Source organism: Cheilinus undulatus, linkage group 7 (assembly GCF_018320785.1).
Source record: "Cheilinus undulatus linkage group 7, ASM1832078v1, whole genome shotgun sequence".
NCBI lineage: Eukaryota > Metazoa > Chordata > Actinopteri > Labriformes > Labridae > Cheilinus > Cheilinus undulatus.
Genome location: NC_054871.1, coordinates 31,706,311 through 31,722,985, shown reverse-complemented (window position 1 = coordinate 31,722,985; position 16,675 = coordinate 31,706,311). Strand labels below are relative to the sequence as shown.

Here is a 16,675-nt window from a genome sequence, read left to right as displayed (position 1 = left end):
CATCATAAATGTCTATTATAGCCTTAGTGGAACAGCACTTATGGTAACAAATTTCAAAAGACTCAATGGATTTCAAGCATCTTTAGGGACAGATTATGACAAAATGTAGCTTAACAATGATTCAACAGCATTTACAAAGTTTACTGAGCATAGTTTGGAGGCCTAAGATTGGTCCATCATGGAAAATATCCTCTATTGTTTGTAATTGTTAGAGCCTCTTCCCTCCTTTCTATCTCAGCTTTCCTGTCTTTTCCTTTTCTCCACATTCTTCCAAACTCCCTCTAGTAAGTGGTAGTGTTTTTTAAAAAAGGGGGGCAGGCTAACAAGTTTTAGCTCCTCCTCCTTGAGGATGAATGTAGGGGGCAGGAAAGAGAGAAGGAGGGAGAAAGACAATAGACTCTAATCACTCATGTGGTTTAGAAGTGCTGGCAAGCCAAGTTGCGCGCCTGTATATTGAGAGGGAAAAAAAAAACAGAAGAAAAACTGTAAGAGGTGGGGGAAACAGAAGAGAAAGAGGAAGACAGAGAAGAAGAGAGTGACACCTCAGAGTGAAGACAAACAAGCCAAGGAGAAGAGAAACATCAGGAAACCATAACCTAAAGGAGGTCCTCATCTTCTACTTGAAGACCCTCGGCTGAGGGTTTCTCCTGCTTCATCCAAACTGAGGACCAAAAAGGAATATGCCTTGGCCTCCCTGTCCTCCCTATCACCGATCCAGACGGTCAACATGATCTCCCACTACCCTCTGGCCACCCTGCTGCCCTGGCCTGCTACTCCCCACTACAACACCTGTCCCGACCTGGACTGCATCCTGCTGCTGGAAGGGGAGGGTGGCGTCTCCCTGCAGAGGTACCAGCCTCGCTCTCCGGAGAGCAGTCCACACCACTGGGTCAGTAAACAAAACGAAAATATTCCTATGTTTCTCAGAAATGTGCTTTTATTTTGGGGAATCCCAGGTACTTCCAGTTCTGCTAAACAGTCTAGCAGATGTTGCATGACCTTCCTGTTGCCTGTTGTTTTGTGTTTTGAGATTCAAGGATGGTAACCTGAGGTAAAATGAAAAGTGTTTGGAGCTTTAAGATCACAAAGAATGAAAACTTCAACACAGGCTGAGAGATTGGCCGTGTTCGTGACTCCTGCGAGGTCTGTTTGTTGGTGAATGTGAGAAAAAGGGGAAGGTGAGAGCAAAGGAAAACTGTGAGTGTTTTTGCTCATTCTCATGTGTTTGCATGAGAGATTTGTGGGTGTTTGATTATACCTGAGGAGTAAATCACAGCAAGTCTCAGCCTGTTTTTGGACTCTACAGTTCTGGCCTATCCTCCAGTCACATGGACATTTAGCTGTTAGGTCCACCGCCTGCATAATCTGCCAGTGTAAAGGTTGGTAAGCGATGGTGATTTGACCAAAAAAGAAAAATCATTAACATCATCACTTAGTGCATTGTCTCCCATATTTGAATTTCAGTTCCTCTCTTTGGATCTCATAATGCAATAATGCAAACTAAACAGTAACCCTTGGCTGCGCAGGCAGGAGCCCAGCTGACCTCTTATGAAAGACGGTAATTTACACTGTAACTACCTCTTACTGGTCACTGACCGTCCATGAGTGTGTGCACGGCTTTGCTGACTGGTCAGAGTTCACAGAAAAGGCATGACTCACTTTACTTTAGAACCCAAAAGGACTCCAGTATGCGTCAGCCATTAAACCAGAGCATGTCCAGAACTGTGCTTACATTACTCACACCAGTGTATATGTGTGTGTGTGTTTATTTACCTCCCTTTAATTTGTCTGCAAGGTCGCACATTCCTCAAAACAGTGTGATTACCAGTAATGCAGTGGCGGATTATTCCAGCTTAGTTTGCAGCTAATTGTTTGCATGTGCGCACTTGTGGTATTGAGGCCAAACTGGAAACTGGTGTTTACACTCTGCACGTTTTAGTTTAAAGGGGCTGATGTCAGGAAACCAAGCTGTTTAGATCATGTTAAGCAAGAAACTGAGTCCTTACATTCTCTGGAACTGATATTTAATGACAGAAAATGGTGATTACTCTAAAAGGGTTGATTATGTAACTCTAAAATCCATCCTGATTACATAAAACCACCATATTAACCACATTTTTTGGTTAGATGAATGTCCCACTGTGAGGCAGCATACTGCCATGATTTCTAGACTCTATTAGATTATATCACATGTAGCCCCTGCACCACAGCTTCAGCCAATTCTAGATAAAATTATAACAAAGCCTGTATCACACAAATGACCCATTCAAAGCTGTCAAATAAGGTTGTCAAAATTTCAGAACCATGTCTTTTAGTCTCAACAGGTCCAACCTCGGGACCCATCACCACCTCCTTAACAAGAAATGACAACCCAGATTTCTGAAAAATTTCAACCACTTACTGTATATTCATTTAATGAAAGTTGCAGTTTGTGCCTTGGTGTCTTTGAAGTTGGTTTGTAAGGTACTTGACAATAGTGGCATTAGCCACCAGGGCTTTCAAATACCCCTACTTTTCTTCAAAATGAAATGCTGACATCACAGAATGCAGGATTTTAAGCTGTAATGGCAGTGAAATTAAAAAATGTGGATTTAATGGAAGTCAGCGAGGCCCTTTTGGCCACAAAGGTGTCCAGAGGGAGTATCCGGCACTGCACAGAAAATATTAATGCAATCAAATCAATTTTAGACACCACTGAAGCCCCACCCCCCTACTATATATTACATGAAAAATAATTATTTTTGAGGAATATTTGTAAGAATAATGAAATATTAAAAATGATTAAACTGATATTTAAAGGGTTAAAATCCTGAAAGTGATTGAATATTTGGTATTTTACGGCACTGGTTTCCAAAGTGTGGTTCAAGACAGTGAAGGGGGGTCGAGGGATGCTTTCCAATAAATTTTATATATATTACTGTAAAAAAAAAATGTTAAAATGAGTTGCATTTAAAATGGAAAACACATTCATTAAGTGATATTTGGCATTGATTATACGTAAAAGTTATAAAAACTACTTAAAACACAAGTCTTGTACAGTCATGGATGAAAGTATTGGTACCCCTGGAATTTTTCCAGAAAATACACCATTTCTCCTGGAAATTGTTGCAATTACAAATGATTTTGGTATACACATGTTTATTTCCTTCATGTTCATTGGAACAACACAAAAAAAGTAGGGAAAAAAGTGCCAAAATTTACATAATTTTACACAAAACTCAAAAAATGGGCTGGACAAAATTGTTGGCACCCTTTTAGAACTGCAGGTAAATCATTTTATTTCAAGCATGTGATGCTCATTTAAACTCACCTGCAGCAAGTAACAGGTGCTGGCAATCTCGAAATCACACCTGAAGCCAGTTAGAATGTGCAACGTCATGTGCTTCATCCCCCTCAAGGAAAGATGGGGGTCCCTGATGTCTGGCGCTGTTATTTTGGGGGTTATGGGCTGAAAAGTTTGGTAACCCCTGTTTTTGGAGCAAGTTTGAAGTTGTTTAAGAGATTTATGGAAAAAAAAAACAGAAAAAATGTTGATGTATGGTGATTCAATTGCAGTTCTTTTGTGTGTGTACATTTGTGACACAAAGGTGTCCTGAGGATTGTAAATTTGCAAGAAATTATTTAATATTTGCGTCCTGCAGCTTCTCTTTTTATTGCTCAGGCATTGGCCAGTACATATTATTGTATACCATATTATAATATAAAACTGTACTTTTAAGATTTCTTTTAATAACCAAAACTTTGTGTTGCAAGCTGGAAGTATGCTGCAGTCTAAACTAAGAAAGATAGAAAGAGGAGCTTGTAAAAAATGTCTTTCTCAACTAAAAAGTTTCTTAGCATCTCAAAGATTTTCACATTTTAGTGTAAGGATTTAAAGAGTTCAGATGACATCCAGCAGAAGCTTTATTATAACAATTAATTAGTCTCTGAGAGAGAGAAATCAAGAAAAATATGTGATTATATCAGGCTTCTACCGTCTGTGGAACCCTGAGTATTTAGTCCCACTTTACCCCCTGTAGCTACTAATCCATGCTGTCAAGTTTTGTCAAGGTACTGGGAGATCATCATCTACGCTGCCTATCTGACATCCTGGCTGACATGTCCTCCAATCTAAAAGCGCCGCTTCCTCCCATTGTTTCCAAGGCTAAAAGCCTGGAGGTTAGCTCACAGATGCTGACACTCTGAATGCTAAAGCCCAGCTGAGGCTCAGCTTACATGCACCGCTCCATGTGTCTGAGAGTCATCCTTGTGACTGTTTTTGTACAGTATTGAGTTGTTATTGCACTCATGGCTTGGCAATAAGAGAGATTATAAAAAAAGGCTGGATGCCTTCAGTTATATTATATAAGAACAAACAAAACAAGCTTAGTGGAAATCATGGGACTTTAAAGGGAAATTAACTGGTTTATAAAATGAAGATGACATAAGACGTCTAGTTTTACAGATGTAAAAAAAAAAAAGAAAACACCTTAATTTTATCCAAGATTTACTAAAGTCTGTCAGTCTGCTCATGCTGCATCAAAGAACAGTCTCAGGTGTTTCTCAGTCCACTGCTGTGATGTAACCTGTTGTCTGCCTGCCTGTACTTATAAAACTGTGCCGGCCATAAAGGCTGTAATTACACTGATATTGTTCCTGTGATCATGCTGCTGTATGGTTACACATGCTGTGCAGTCCACAGTTCAGGTCAGAGATGACCTGGGAGTGCTGAGGTGTCAGTCATTATCTGTAGTTCACTAAAAACAAAGGAGACGCAAGCATAGACACACAATCAGTCAGAGTGGCAGGGAGATAGAACAACTCAGAGAAGTGATAAATAAACTATGAAAACAGGTCAGCAAATGCTTCATTTACTCCGTTAAATTCAGGTGCTGTAACGTGTCACAAAAGAGAAAAACAAAGGACTTGACCTTTCTTGAACCGAGCGGTAATCTCTGGTGCTGAGAAATTACGCCACAGCAGAAGTGCAGAAAACTGCAGTCCCTCCAGTGTCCACTTGAGGCTGACTCCAGACAAAGGAATCCCCATAAGAGCCAGTGTTAAAATATCCTTATTTAGAGTTGAAAAAACATGTTTTGTTCTTGGTTTCAAACTTCCCCTTCAATTATGTTTTAGCATAGAGTTGAGCCTTATAACCAGAGACAAGACTGATTTGATTGGCAGGTGAGGGCATTTAATTATTAGTAAGGCAGCAAGGCTTTACTTTAGCTAAACCCTGTTAACCCTGTTGTTTGTGTTGGACGGGGGGATTGGAGAGGGGTTTAGCTGCACACCATTGCTCTTAGACGCCCTGTCTCAGAGATCGTTACTATGAAAAGCCACATCTGTCAGAGCAGAAATACATGCTAAAACTTTCAAAATAAAATCAGATTAAACTTTCAGTTAGGTTAGGGTAAGGGTTAAGGTGATGTTACGGATACTAAAATTCACAAGTCCGAAATATGACCTGCAAAACCTAATGACATAATGTTTAATAAAGCTGTGTTGACAGTTAACAGTAAACAGAGAGCTTGTCCTCCATGAAAACATTCTAAGGTAGCGAACGTAACTTCAATAGCTCCATTAGCTCCTTGAACTACATAGATAGTGGAGCTACGTAGCTAACAGTGAAATCTAAAGCTCACAAAGCTCATGGATAACACTCTATGAAGTTTACATAGTTACGTAGGCTACATTGCTATGTCATCTACTTAGCTACGTTTGCTTAAGTGACATTTCTAAAACACTGCTGAGGCTTACTTAGCTACATAAGCTACGTAAACAATCTAGTTATGTACGCTACATGTAGTTAAAACTAACATAGCTACATAAGCTATGTAGCTACACTGACTATGTAGCTTATGTGGCTATGTTAGCTTTAGCTACTTTTGCTAAAGCTCACGCTGTTAAAGGTACTTCAGCTGCGAGAGTTACGTAGCTTTGAGGTTTGCCTCAAAGCTTTGTCAGTATAGAAATGTATTCACTTTATGAGCTTTAGATTTTGCAACGTAAGCTACGTAGCTCTATTATCTATGTAGTTCAAGCAGTGAAGCTATTTAAGTTGTTTGCTTTGTGTAATGTTTTCATGTTTTCTTTTTACTGTTAACTCATCTTTATTAACATCATTTTGTTTTCTAAAAATGGAAATATGTTGTACCTGCAAATCATGGCACCTTTGTGTTAACAGAGCAGCATCTCACTGTAGCTAACAGTCTGTCAGAGGGGTCGTCTGAGATCTATGGTCTGCTGTCTGACTATGGTGGTTTTTTTTGGGTGGGTAGTGTGGGGGTTGGGATGGGTTAGGCGAGATAGAAGGCTAGCTGAGTCTGCATTTTCTAAGCAACATTCATTTGTTCCTCAACTCTGCCCCTTTGCTTGCTTCTCATTTGCTTTGCTTGAAGTTAGTTGGAAAAAGCATTTGTAATAGGGGAACCACCTGCCAATACAGGGCTTCATAACTCCTCTTCAGGAAGCAGACAGAATTAAACAGGGACGAAGTCTCACTTGGTAAAGACGAAGTACTTTTAATCCCAACTATGGTGGTAGCTATGCTTGAAATGCTGTCTTCATACAACTTTTTATTTGGAGTTCAGGCAGACCTTAGGCTCTTTGGCAAACAGAAACAACACTCTTACCTTTCAGTCAAATATGACCTTTCCAAATGTATACAAATTTAAGCAGAACTCTTAATATCAAAAGATATCCACCCTTGAGTTTTATAAATGAAAGAAATGAGACCAACACCAGGCTCTAAGTGTTTATATTTCTGCTGTAAAACTGGATATTTGAATGTGCATTCTAACAGGGATACCTTGACTCTTGGAGCCAGCCTCATTTTTCATCAATGGAGGATTTGATTTGAATCCAGCTGACCTTAAATGAAAATGACTGATCTTTGCATTTGACTTAACTGTATTTTTAAACTCTGCAGCCTTCCTTCATACTCTTCTCGTTCTTTCAGTGATAGTCAAATGTGATTAAGCCAAAGGCCATTCAATTAACACTCCAGTAGGGAGAGCATCAGCCACCACCAGCTCACACCAGTTGGCCTCCAATAACCAGTGGAGCAGTTCAATAACCCCACAGGGTCATATGCTGGAAGTACTGGAAATGCAGAAGTGACTTTTAAAGGAAGAAAACAGGTACAAAGTAAGGGGGGTTTTGATGAAATGCATGTTTTCCATTGAAAAAAAGGAGAAAGCTGAGTTAGCACTCCTCCTTCCCCTTTCTGCTCTTTTTGAACAGAGAAGTGCACGTTTCAGGCAGATGCTCAGTGACGTCTCAGTGTTTCCATGTTCAAAGTTGACCTTGTTGCTTGTGATGCGTTTTTTTGATTAATGATTCACTGATGATGCCGAGACTTGTTCTTTAGCTTTAACCTGCAAATCAGCTGCAGGGTCTCAAACCTTTGTAAATATTATAGTAAAAGGATTGGTCTGTGCATGGCTAGAGGAGCTCTAGGTTCACTGATCAACCCAGTATATAACAATAATACAAGACAATGCTGAAGGGTGGTAATGTGCTTCTGCCTCATCCTTTTCTGTCCGCTCTATACTTTCAAATTGCACAATTTACAAAGCACCGGACTTCTCTTTTCTCCAAATTCCACTTCTCCGTCATCCCTTTGTTCGACCCACCTCTTAAGTTGTTGTTTATGCACTCAGCATTTCAAGCTGTCTCACTGCCCGCGGTGATTCAGAGTATTATATTGTGATTTTGGCCCTAATTAGGTCACATAAAAGAACTGGTGTGAAAAGTCAATATTGTGGGTATTGTCCTTGTCACACGAGCATTCATCCCAGTGGGACGACCCCACGAGAGCAGCTCGCTCAACTGGGGCAGAAACTCATTGTGCCATATGGACATGGGTGTGTGGTTGTGTGTGTATTTTAGGAGTGGGTCAGTAGAAAGCAGGCAGCAATGTGTGCAGCAGCAGAAGTGTCTTTGATTTGGTTTTGGGTTTTTATGGTGTGGCAGCTTCAAAGTGTTTGTGACCAACTACTTGCTCCACACTCACTCTTTACTCCTTTTCCCGCTCAGGCAGTATTAGCCCAGACACATGACTGGGATCAAGCTGACATTATGATGTGTGTATTAGCGTGTGTGTGAGAGAAAAGAGTGTGAAGCTGGCGGGCGCTGGGGGCGTCAGTTATTAAAATGAGCAGTCAGCACTCGTACACTCTGTGTGTCAGCAGATTAGAGAGTAGAACAACTCTATTAAGGTCAAACACAGCAACCGGGATGCACTTTTCTGTCTATTATACCTGTGGACAGTAATAAATGTCTTAATTCTGTATTTGAAGAGCAGCTTTATGTCTGTGTTATTGCAATTGCCTGGATTGTTTTTGTGTGACGCTTCAGCAACTGTCGCTTTTGCATCTGCTTTAACCCTTTATGGAGCAAGGAACCATATATGGTCACTGTCAACTTCCTTTGTAGCCTCCCTCCAACTCTCTGTGATACAGTAGAATCAGGATGATTTTTCTCAGCCAACCAGTAGAGATCAGTCAACGTCACAGAAAGGGACATCATACCATCTGACCAATCAGCAGTGGCCTAGAGTGTCTCAAACTTCATGTTTCCTCCAGAACTAAAAAAAAAAAATGCAGTTTTACATCTCTTTTGGTTCAAAACAAATGGCCCTAAAATCATAATTAACCATGATAAGCTGATGAAACCCACTCATTATAACAGTAAATAGTAGTGCTAAATGTCATGAGAGGTTTTGTTTGTGGAGGATTTTAAGCAATTATTGAAATTTCAATGTAAGAAATGGAGGAACCATATTTGAACATACTGTATGGCTGTTTAGGTATGTTAAATGTTTTCTATATTAAGACAGATGGCTGACACATCTAACAATCAAACTAAGGGTATTTTCTTGACAGATAACTTATTATAGGAAAATAGGACTTATAGTAGGTCTTATTATAATCTAATAGAGCAGTTGGATGTTGCTACATTTTTGCATTAATTGCAATTAACTATGCTCCACAATAAGAGCACTATTTTTTTTTAAATCACAGGCATTATTGTTGCTTTCCAAAAAGAAAAAAGTAATAGTGATATCAAAAATGACACAAACCCATTTTAAATGGAAAATAGGTAAATTTTCAAATGCAATTAATCCTGATTAACTACAGAAATCCTCAGATTAATCTTAGTTAAAAATTTCAATCTTAAGATAGGCCTAAGAAAATGTGAGAGTGATCCAGTGGGGAGTTTTACTAATTTATAGAAATTTTCAAGGTCTAGATAGTAAAATAGCTGTGATTTTTGGTCAGTTTTATTACATTATGACAGTTTTATTATACTAATGTGGATTATATCAGTTATTATTTTTACTGTGAGCCTTATTTTTACTTAATTGGTATGGACACTTAATATTTTGTTATGTTTTTCTTAACATTTTAGATGGCATAAATCACTTCTTTTTTCCTTTTTTCTTATAAATATACACACATATACACATTATTACGGCATTTATATGTTATTGTTATTTTTTATAATTACTACTTTGTGAGCCTTACCAATGCTAAATTACATTTACTATATTAAGTTATTCAATATGCTGTTTAAATTACTTCTCAATGTGCAATTAAATACTCATAAGACTCAGTGTGTGTTTATCTTCCATTATTAGCACCTTAATACTCACACACTAAAGGATTTTTGAGACAAAAGTAAAATAGAGTTGGATGTCCACCAATAATACACTAGGGTTTAAATTTTGAAAGTCCAAATATTTCAATGATTTCCCTATAAAGGGTTAATGTGTGTTGCGTGCATCACTAACACAGTTTCATTTCCTACAATGCACATGCTTCACACTTGTATCTCACACAAATAGCCCTGCAGGCTCTTTTTTTTTCTAAGTTATTATCATTTTTTTTTCAAATTGACTGTTTTATATTGTCTGCTTGCTAATTGTCAGTGGGTATGTGTAATTGCTTGATACTTTGCTTTGTAAAACCTAATAAAAATACATATGAGCCCTGCAGGCTGGAGCATAATATAGCCCAGAATTCAAAGAAGTGACAGGAATCGTTCCTTTTCTTACAGTCAGAGCTATTTTATGAAGTAAAACGGAACTTGGTGTGATTTTACACTTTCTGTCATGGATGTGTGGTGTAGTTCTCTGGTGTGATTTTGAGTTGTCACCAGCATACTAGCTCCACTGATGCTGTGTGTTGTTTTTCTTGTGTATGTGACAACTTTAAGGGGGTAGCATGTCCCTGTTGGGCAACAGATGGTCCATCTCTCTTTAGCAGGAGGTCAGACAGACAACCGATCCAGTCCAGACTGATTCATACAAGGCTTAGCAGGGCTTAGATCTAGTGGGGGTCAGATTTGGGGCCCAAGAAAGGGGTCTGTGTGTTGTCTGTGTGTGCTCAGACTTCTCCTATTTATCTCCTGCATGAAGAGACACCTGAAAGCACATCAGCCATGGTTAAACTGCCTCCATATGAGGCCTGCTAACAGAAAAATAAAGCAGGTTTTCTTAAAGCATAAACAAGTCTGCACAAGAATAAGATATGGTGGATTTGTTGTTAATAAAAGTGACTCCTCCTTGAAGGCTCTCTTGGTTTGCGGGGTCAGCTGTGTTTTATGTGGAGTGTGCAGGGTGAGGAGGAGGAGGAGGAGGGGTGTCAGACAGAGGCTCTGGACTTTACTGGAAACTAATGATGTCACCCATCCAGAGAGAGAGGGAGAAAGAGAAAGAGGGAGAGAGCTCAATAACAATGGATGTGAAGGGAGTAGAGACATGACATAAGAGAGGAGGGAGAGTGTGAAGGAGACAGAGCTGTAATGTCTGAACAAAGGGTTCAGTTTAGAGATGAAGAGAGACACAGAGAAAAAGAGGAGAGGAAGACGCAGCTGTCAGTTATATAAGAGGAGACCTGATGTGTCCTTGTCCATGTGAGCTTATTGATGCTGCTACTGAGACACTTAGAACATTACATGATGTTTAAGGAGTGCATCTTAGTTTGTTGGTCTGTAAAGCTGAATTCTCAAAACACGTTAGTTTTAATAAAATAGTAGGAAATTCACTGCTGAAAGCGGGCAGGGGTGATGATGTTTATTTTATACAACCATAGACTGAAAAGCACCAGACCAGAACAATCTACAGTATATGCCTGTAATCAAACTGCTTGATCATGCTCTTTGACAGTACGCTCTTCTCTGCTCTTTTATAAATGTCATGATGGTGTTGAAACAGTTTGCACTGATATAACAGGCAAAAATTTCATTGTAGCATCATACAACAGACTCTTTTGTTTTATCTTCAACTTCTGTGTTGTTCTTCTCATGCACTCAAACCCCAACCCTGTCCAACTAGAACAGTCTACCCCTGACTGGTGAGGTGCATACTGTATGTAAATAATCATTTCACAAAGATTTCAGGGGCAGACCTTAAATTTTCATTAATTTATTTGTGGGGAATAAAGGTCAAAATTGATTTTTTTTTCTTTTAAGTTAATCAAACACACCTAGATAATGTAGTTGGGGTCGATTTATTTTTGCATGTATACATGTATACATGTATACAACCAGTCAGACCCCAAATGAATCATGCTGTTTTGCATGGACAAGGAGACACTCTTTATGTTGTGTAGCCTATCAAGTTATGACCAGAGAACAATTTGATTATGTATGGACATCTTCTAACTCATCTGATGCCTCTCTGAACTGCAGTTAATGCCCCTGTGAGGAATTTAGAGTTTCAAATGACTTTGGTGCCCCCTGTGGACAAAGCATTATGTTTTATCTCTTCAAGACAGTCTGGCTGGCTAAGTAGGTGACATAGCTAAATCTTCAGCAAACTAAGCTACGTTAGCTACATAACTAACATAGCTAAATCTATAGCTTATGAAGCTACACTAGCTACATAGCTTGTACAACTACATGTAAAGCTTACAAATCTACATTAACTATATAAACTTCATAGGTAATGTAGCTATGTAGCTAATGTCGCTAAATCTAAAGCTAACAAGCTACAGTACCTACATAAGCTACATATGTAACATAGCTAGACTGGCTAACTTAGCCATATCTCAAGTTAAAGTGGGGGTATTATACCTTTTGTCAAAGCTTTACACCATCTCTTTGATACCCACGTAGTAGCTTCACACGGCAGCATGGACGAACCACGAACCAGTCAGGAGATCCTATTGCGATGACCTCATCAGTTCGCTCCATCGAAATCTTGTCTGGGGACAATCTTGAAGAGATTTTCAACGAACCGTTCTCATCAGTTTACACAATAATTCCAAGAGTACTGCCACATACGTTTTTCTTGCGGTTTGAAAATTTGCATACGTGGAGTATGGACATCCAACATTGTGACTTTATGTTTTAAAAATCGGAAAAGTTAACATAGCTATCTTATCTGGGTAACACAGCTATGTAGTGAACTGAGCTAATTTCAAAACTAACAAAGCTACATTAGCTATGTAAGCTAAGTAGCTAAATTTAAAGGTAATGAAGCTATGTTAGCTAGGTAGGAAACATTACTACATAACTAAAATAGCTTGAGCTAAAGCAATCAGAGACGTAAGCTACGTTAGATTATGCTAGGTTTGCCTGTTTTTGAATCAGATCTGCAATTAGTGGGTTCTTTAGCTTCATTAGCTTCAATGTAGCTACACTGGCTATTCTTTGCTATAGCTAGCAAAGCTATGTCAGTAATAGCTAAATCTATGCAAGGCACCATTCCCATAACTACTTCTAAAACAGTTCTATACATAATTAATTCTTAGATCTGACATTGGCCCCTTTTTCTGTCTTATTAATGAAATGCTGCCTCATCTGTAATGTTTGCAATGTAGTTGTTTCATTATTGTAACTGCCAGACTTTGTTTATGAATAGAGTTGAATTAAAGAAAAAAAAAATCTGCAAATGAGGTCCCCTCTGTTCTGACAGAGGTGGCACCTCAAAGTAGTGGTCTGCAAGAGGGTGTGTCTAAGATCTGCAGTCTGCAGCCAGACCCTTTTCCATCTCTGCAGATCTTGTCCTGTACATTCATAAACAAATTCTCATCTTGCTTTATTTGAACAGTCAATGAGATTACTCAATGAGAATCTCTTCCATGGAAAATAAAAAAAATACTGTTGTTAGTCAGCTCATTTGAAGCCAACCCCCTGGCTGCATTTACAGACACAAAAGTAACAATAAAAAAAAAGACCATCTCGACATCAAAGGTCTTGGATGTTTTTGTAGATTAAAAGGGGGCATCACTGTTAATTTAAGTCTGTTTAATAAGCCCTTATAAAGTGTATACAGGAGCTTTAAATAAACAAATGCACTTACTAGGAGTCATGTCACCATTAAACAGCTCCTAAATGTCTAATTAAAGCCACTTTTATTTTTCTATCCTTTGTTTTTATTGAATTAAAGCGTATCATCTCAACACTGCACCATAAATCTAAACCTCTCAGGCCTTCTCTGGCTGAGAAAACCTCTGCTGACTCTGTATAAACACATGCGGTTTATGAACTCTGCCCTCTGCTGGGCAGTATGCTTTGGAAACACAAACCCACCAACCGCACACAAACATAGTGAGAAAAGGCTGAACAAACAAAGCCTGAGTATGAATGCTCTGACACATTACATTCAGACATTAATGCAGGAAAGAACGTCTCCGTTTTGAAATTTCCACTGGAGAGAGTTTGACTCCAGTCACTGCTGATACTCCTCTGAGTGGATGAAATGACACATCTGCTCGCTTTGTTTACGCCTTTCCGGCATAGCATCTCTTTCCAGTGATAAAAAAAAACAAAAACCTGAAATCAGTCTTTCTTTGGAAGTGTGAGATGATCATGTTGCATCATGCTTGTCCTGCAGCCAGTATGGATCCTCTCACTTTCTGACTGTACTGTGAACTCTCTCACTCCCACTCTGTCTCTGCATCTCACACTCAAAGAGGAGATAATGTCCTTTCAAGTTAATCTCCAAAGAGTCCCACACTTTCTCTGATGCACAACCTTCTTATCTTGGATGTAAACACTGAGATGTTACACATGCTGCACACGACCCCCGCCTGAACAGGCCTTTTTGTTTGGTTTGGTTCTGTTTCTCCTGTAATCCCCTCTTTTAAGTCTCCCCTCTGCTTCTTCTACATATTAGTCTGATTTTATGACCGTACTCCAGGCCAGAGAGGCTCTCCCTCAGCCAGTCAGGTATGAGGACAGCAGGCCTCGCTGGAGTCAGGAGGCTGGAGGCAGGAAGTGGGAGATTTCCTGGAATGTGCGTTTTTTCCCCACACTGGTGCAATAACAGTGAGAGCGACGCTCCTCCTGTTTTTGTCCCCTCTCCGTCTGTACTGTAGCTCTTAGTTTAGACGTCCTGGAACAGAGAGAAGAGGGTACTTGGGATGTTTAATAATAGCAGGAACTCATTATAACAAAGTGCCGTGTCCTCATCGAGGGCTTTCCTATGGGTTATGACGTCATTAGTCTCAGAAGACTGAGGAAAACTTGTAATTAGGATTGGCCTGGTTTAGATTGTACAGATCCTTGAACTGCACCCATGCTAAGGTCATAGACATATGAACTTGAAAGGTAGATACTGTACATTTTCTCCTGGTATTTTCATTTTATTCTACAGGTACTTGTGTGAACATGTCCAACTTGTGTATTTACAGATCACAGAGCGTACAAAAGCATATCCTCCATTATGTAAGAAAAAGATTAGCGTAACATCCCACACTTTTTTATATAATGTGAAGTTCTCACAGATTTGATGAGACTAGCAGCTTCATTTGCCAACCTTTCCAAAATGATAAGACTTCAGGAAGTTTGCTGCTTCCACTGTGAGAAATAGTCCCTGACATAAACCAACTAAAACTTCATTCCCCCTCTGTTTTTGTCCAGAATAAACAAATGAAACACGGTGTTGTAATAAAAGCTTTAGGGAAGTTGGCAGGAGATTCCTGTTACCTTTGGTCAGAGGCAGGCTGATTGTTTCCCCTTGTTTCCAGCCTTTAAAGCTCCTGTAATGAGCTTTCCATTTATGGGGATTTTGGTACTCCCTGTGGACAAAGCAGTACATGTTTTCTTTGCTCATCTTGTCCTGTATACGTGCAGGTTTCAAAGGAAAAACTCATTCTGCTTCTGTTAAAAGAAACTCTGCATGACCAGACAAATACACCATATTCGATTAAAATTTGTCTTATATTTATATCTCACTAGATATGTACATTTTGAGAACATCTGAAATGATAAACTCACCAGGACGCAGTCATGTTTTAGTCCGCATTGCACTCTGGGTAGTGTGACATCATCTGTCACAGCCTTTACCATTTCTATGTATGAGTCACCCATCAAATCTAATGCACCTTTGTGAAGAGAAAAATCATGAAGACATTCCTCTTAATATAAATAAAAATGTAGTTATAAAGGCAAATAGACAGCAAGCTAATATTATAAATCTGTTTAAGTGCTTACTAAGATAGCAAGAGAGAAATAGAGAGTCCTGGTCTTTGACACCGCACAGCTGTAAGTACCACTATTCAGACCTGGCCTGATCCTCATTATATCTTAATGTCTCACTGATCAGCTGAGCGCTTCCCTTCTTCTTCATATGTACATAAACACTGAGCCCCAAAAAAGGCCATTAAAAACAGGAAATAATGATGATATGTCACGAACACAATCTGTGCATTAATTACCCTCAAGGTAACATAGCTACACTAGCCATGTAATTAACATTACCACATAATCCAAATAGCTAAGTTAGCTTAGCTGAGTTTCAGCAACCTGAGCTTTAGCAAACGTAGCTAAAGCTTACTGAGATACAAAGTTAACGTAGCTGACATAGCTGCTTTTCTTAGAAAATCCAGTGTGTAAATCTGTTTTATAATTGGCAGTACAAACTCAAATTAGGAAATTTAACAAGAAGGCATATTTTTAAACTGTCCATGGAAAGCTCAGTAAAATGACTACCATGCATAGGTGAATAATAACTGGCCATGATGCATTCAAATGTCATATGAAGAAGAAGGAAAAAAATCAGTTGTTTGCACGAAACTCAAATAGGTACAATCTCTAGAGCACTGGTGCCCAGTATGGGGTCAATGCCCCTCTGGAGGTGGCACCAAAGATCTATGTTGGGCAAGAGTGAGGTTTTGTCTTCTCTGGGGTTGCCAAAATAAGTAGCACACATTGTAAGCCTCTTCTATTTGGATTCTATCAATAAAAACAACTTAAACTTAAACTTTCTTTCCGTCCTAACCACTGGTTTAGAGGAGGAAAAGGTTTGTTTTCTCAGAAATATAAAACAGATGTATGCTTTTTGTTTAAAACGTATCATTATCACAACTTTACAACAAATTTTAAAAAGTAGGTCTATTGATATCATCAACAAAGACTGAGCTATGTTGATAAGAGTATGGATATTAATAAAAGTCTGTGATCCCCACTCCAATAGTCCTTCCTTCGAGGTATGTCAGTACTTTCATTGGTTTATTTCATATTCAGGTACTGGTGGTGCAATGATATGAGTCTTTACATTTTGGCTGATTAGATTATTTCAAAAAGATAAAACATTTTGACTAAAGTTAATGACCTTTATTTAGGGACTTATTGACCAAAGCTGGACTTGTATTTAGGGTTTAACACCAAAAAAAAACAAAAACAGACAAAAAAAAAAGGTTAAAATGACAAAACTGTGACTAAAAAGAGCCATTATTGTCTA

General features: G+C 38.9%; 1 protein-coding gene across 1 annotated transcript in view; it reads left to right on the top strand.

Annotated features, from left to right (window-relative positions):
• The first annotated feature begins 403 nt into the window (after positions 1 to 403).
• The window catches only part of rgl1 (ral guanine nucleotide dissociation stimulator-like 1), a 34,489-nt gene continuing 18,217 nt past the window's right edge, over positions 404 to 16,675 (top strand). Inside the window, exon 1 of the mRNA XM_041791241.1 lies at positions 404 to 889. Within this exon, the coding sequence (XP_041647175.1) occupies positions 728 to 889 (162 nt within the window). The 5' untranslated portion in view covers positions 404 to 727. The remainder of the gene's footprint in view (positions 890 to 16,675) is intronic.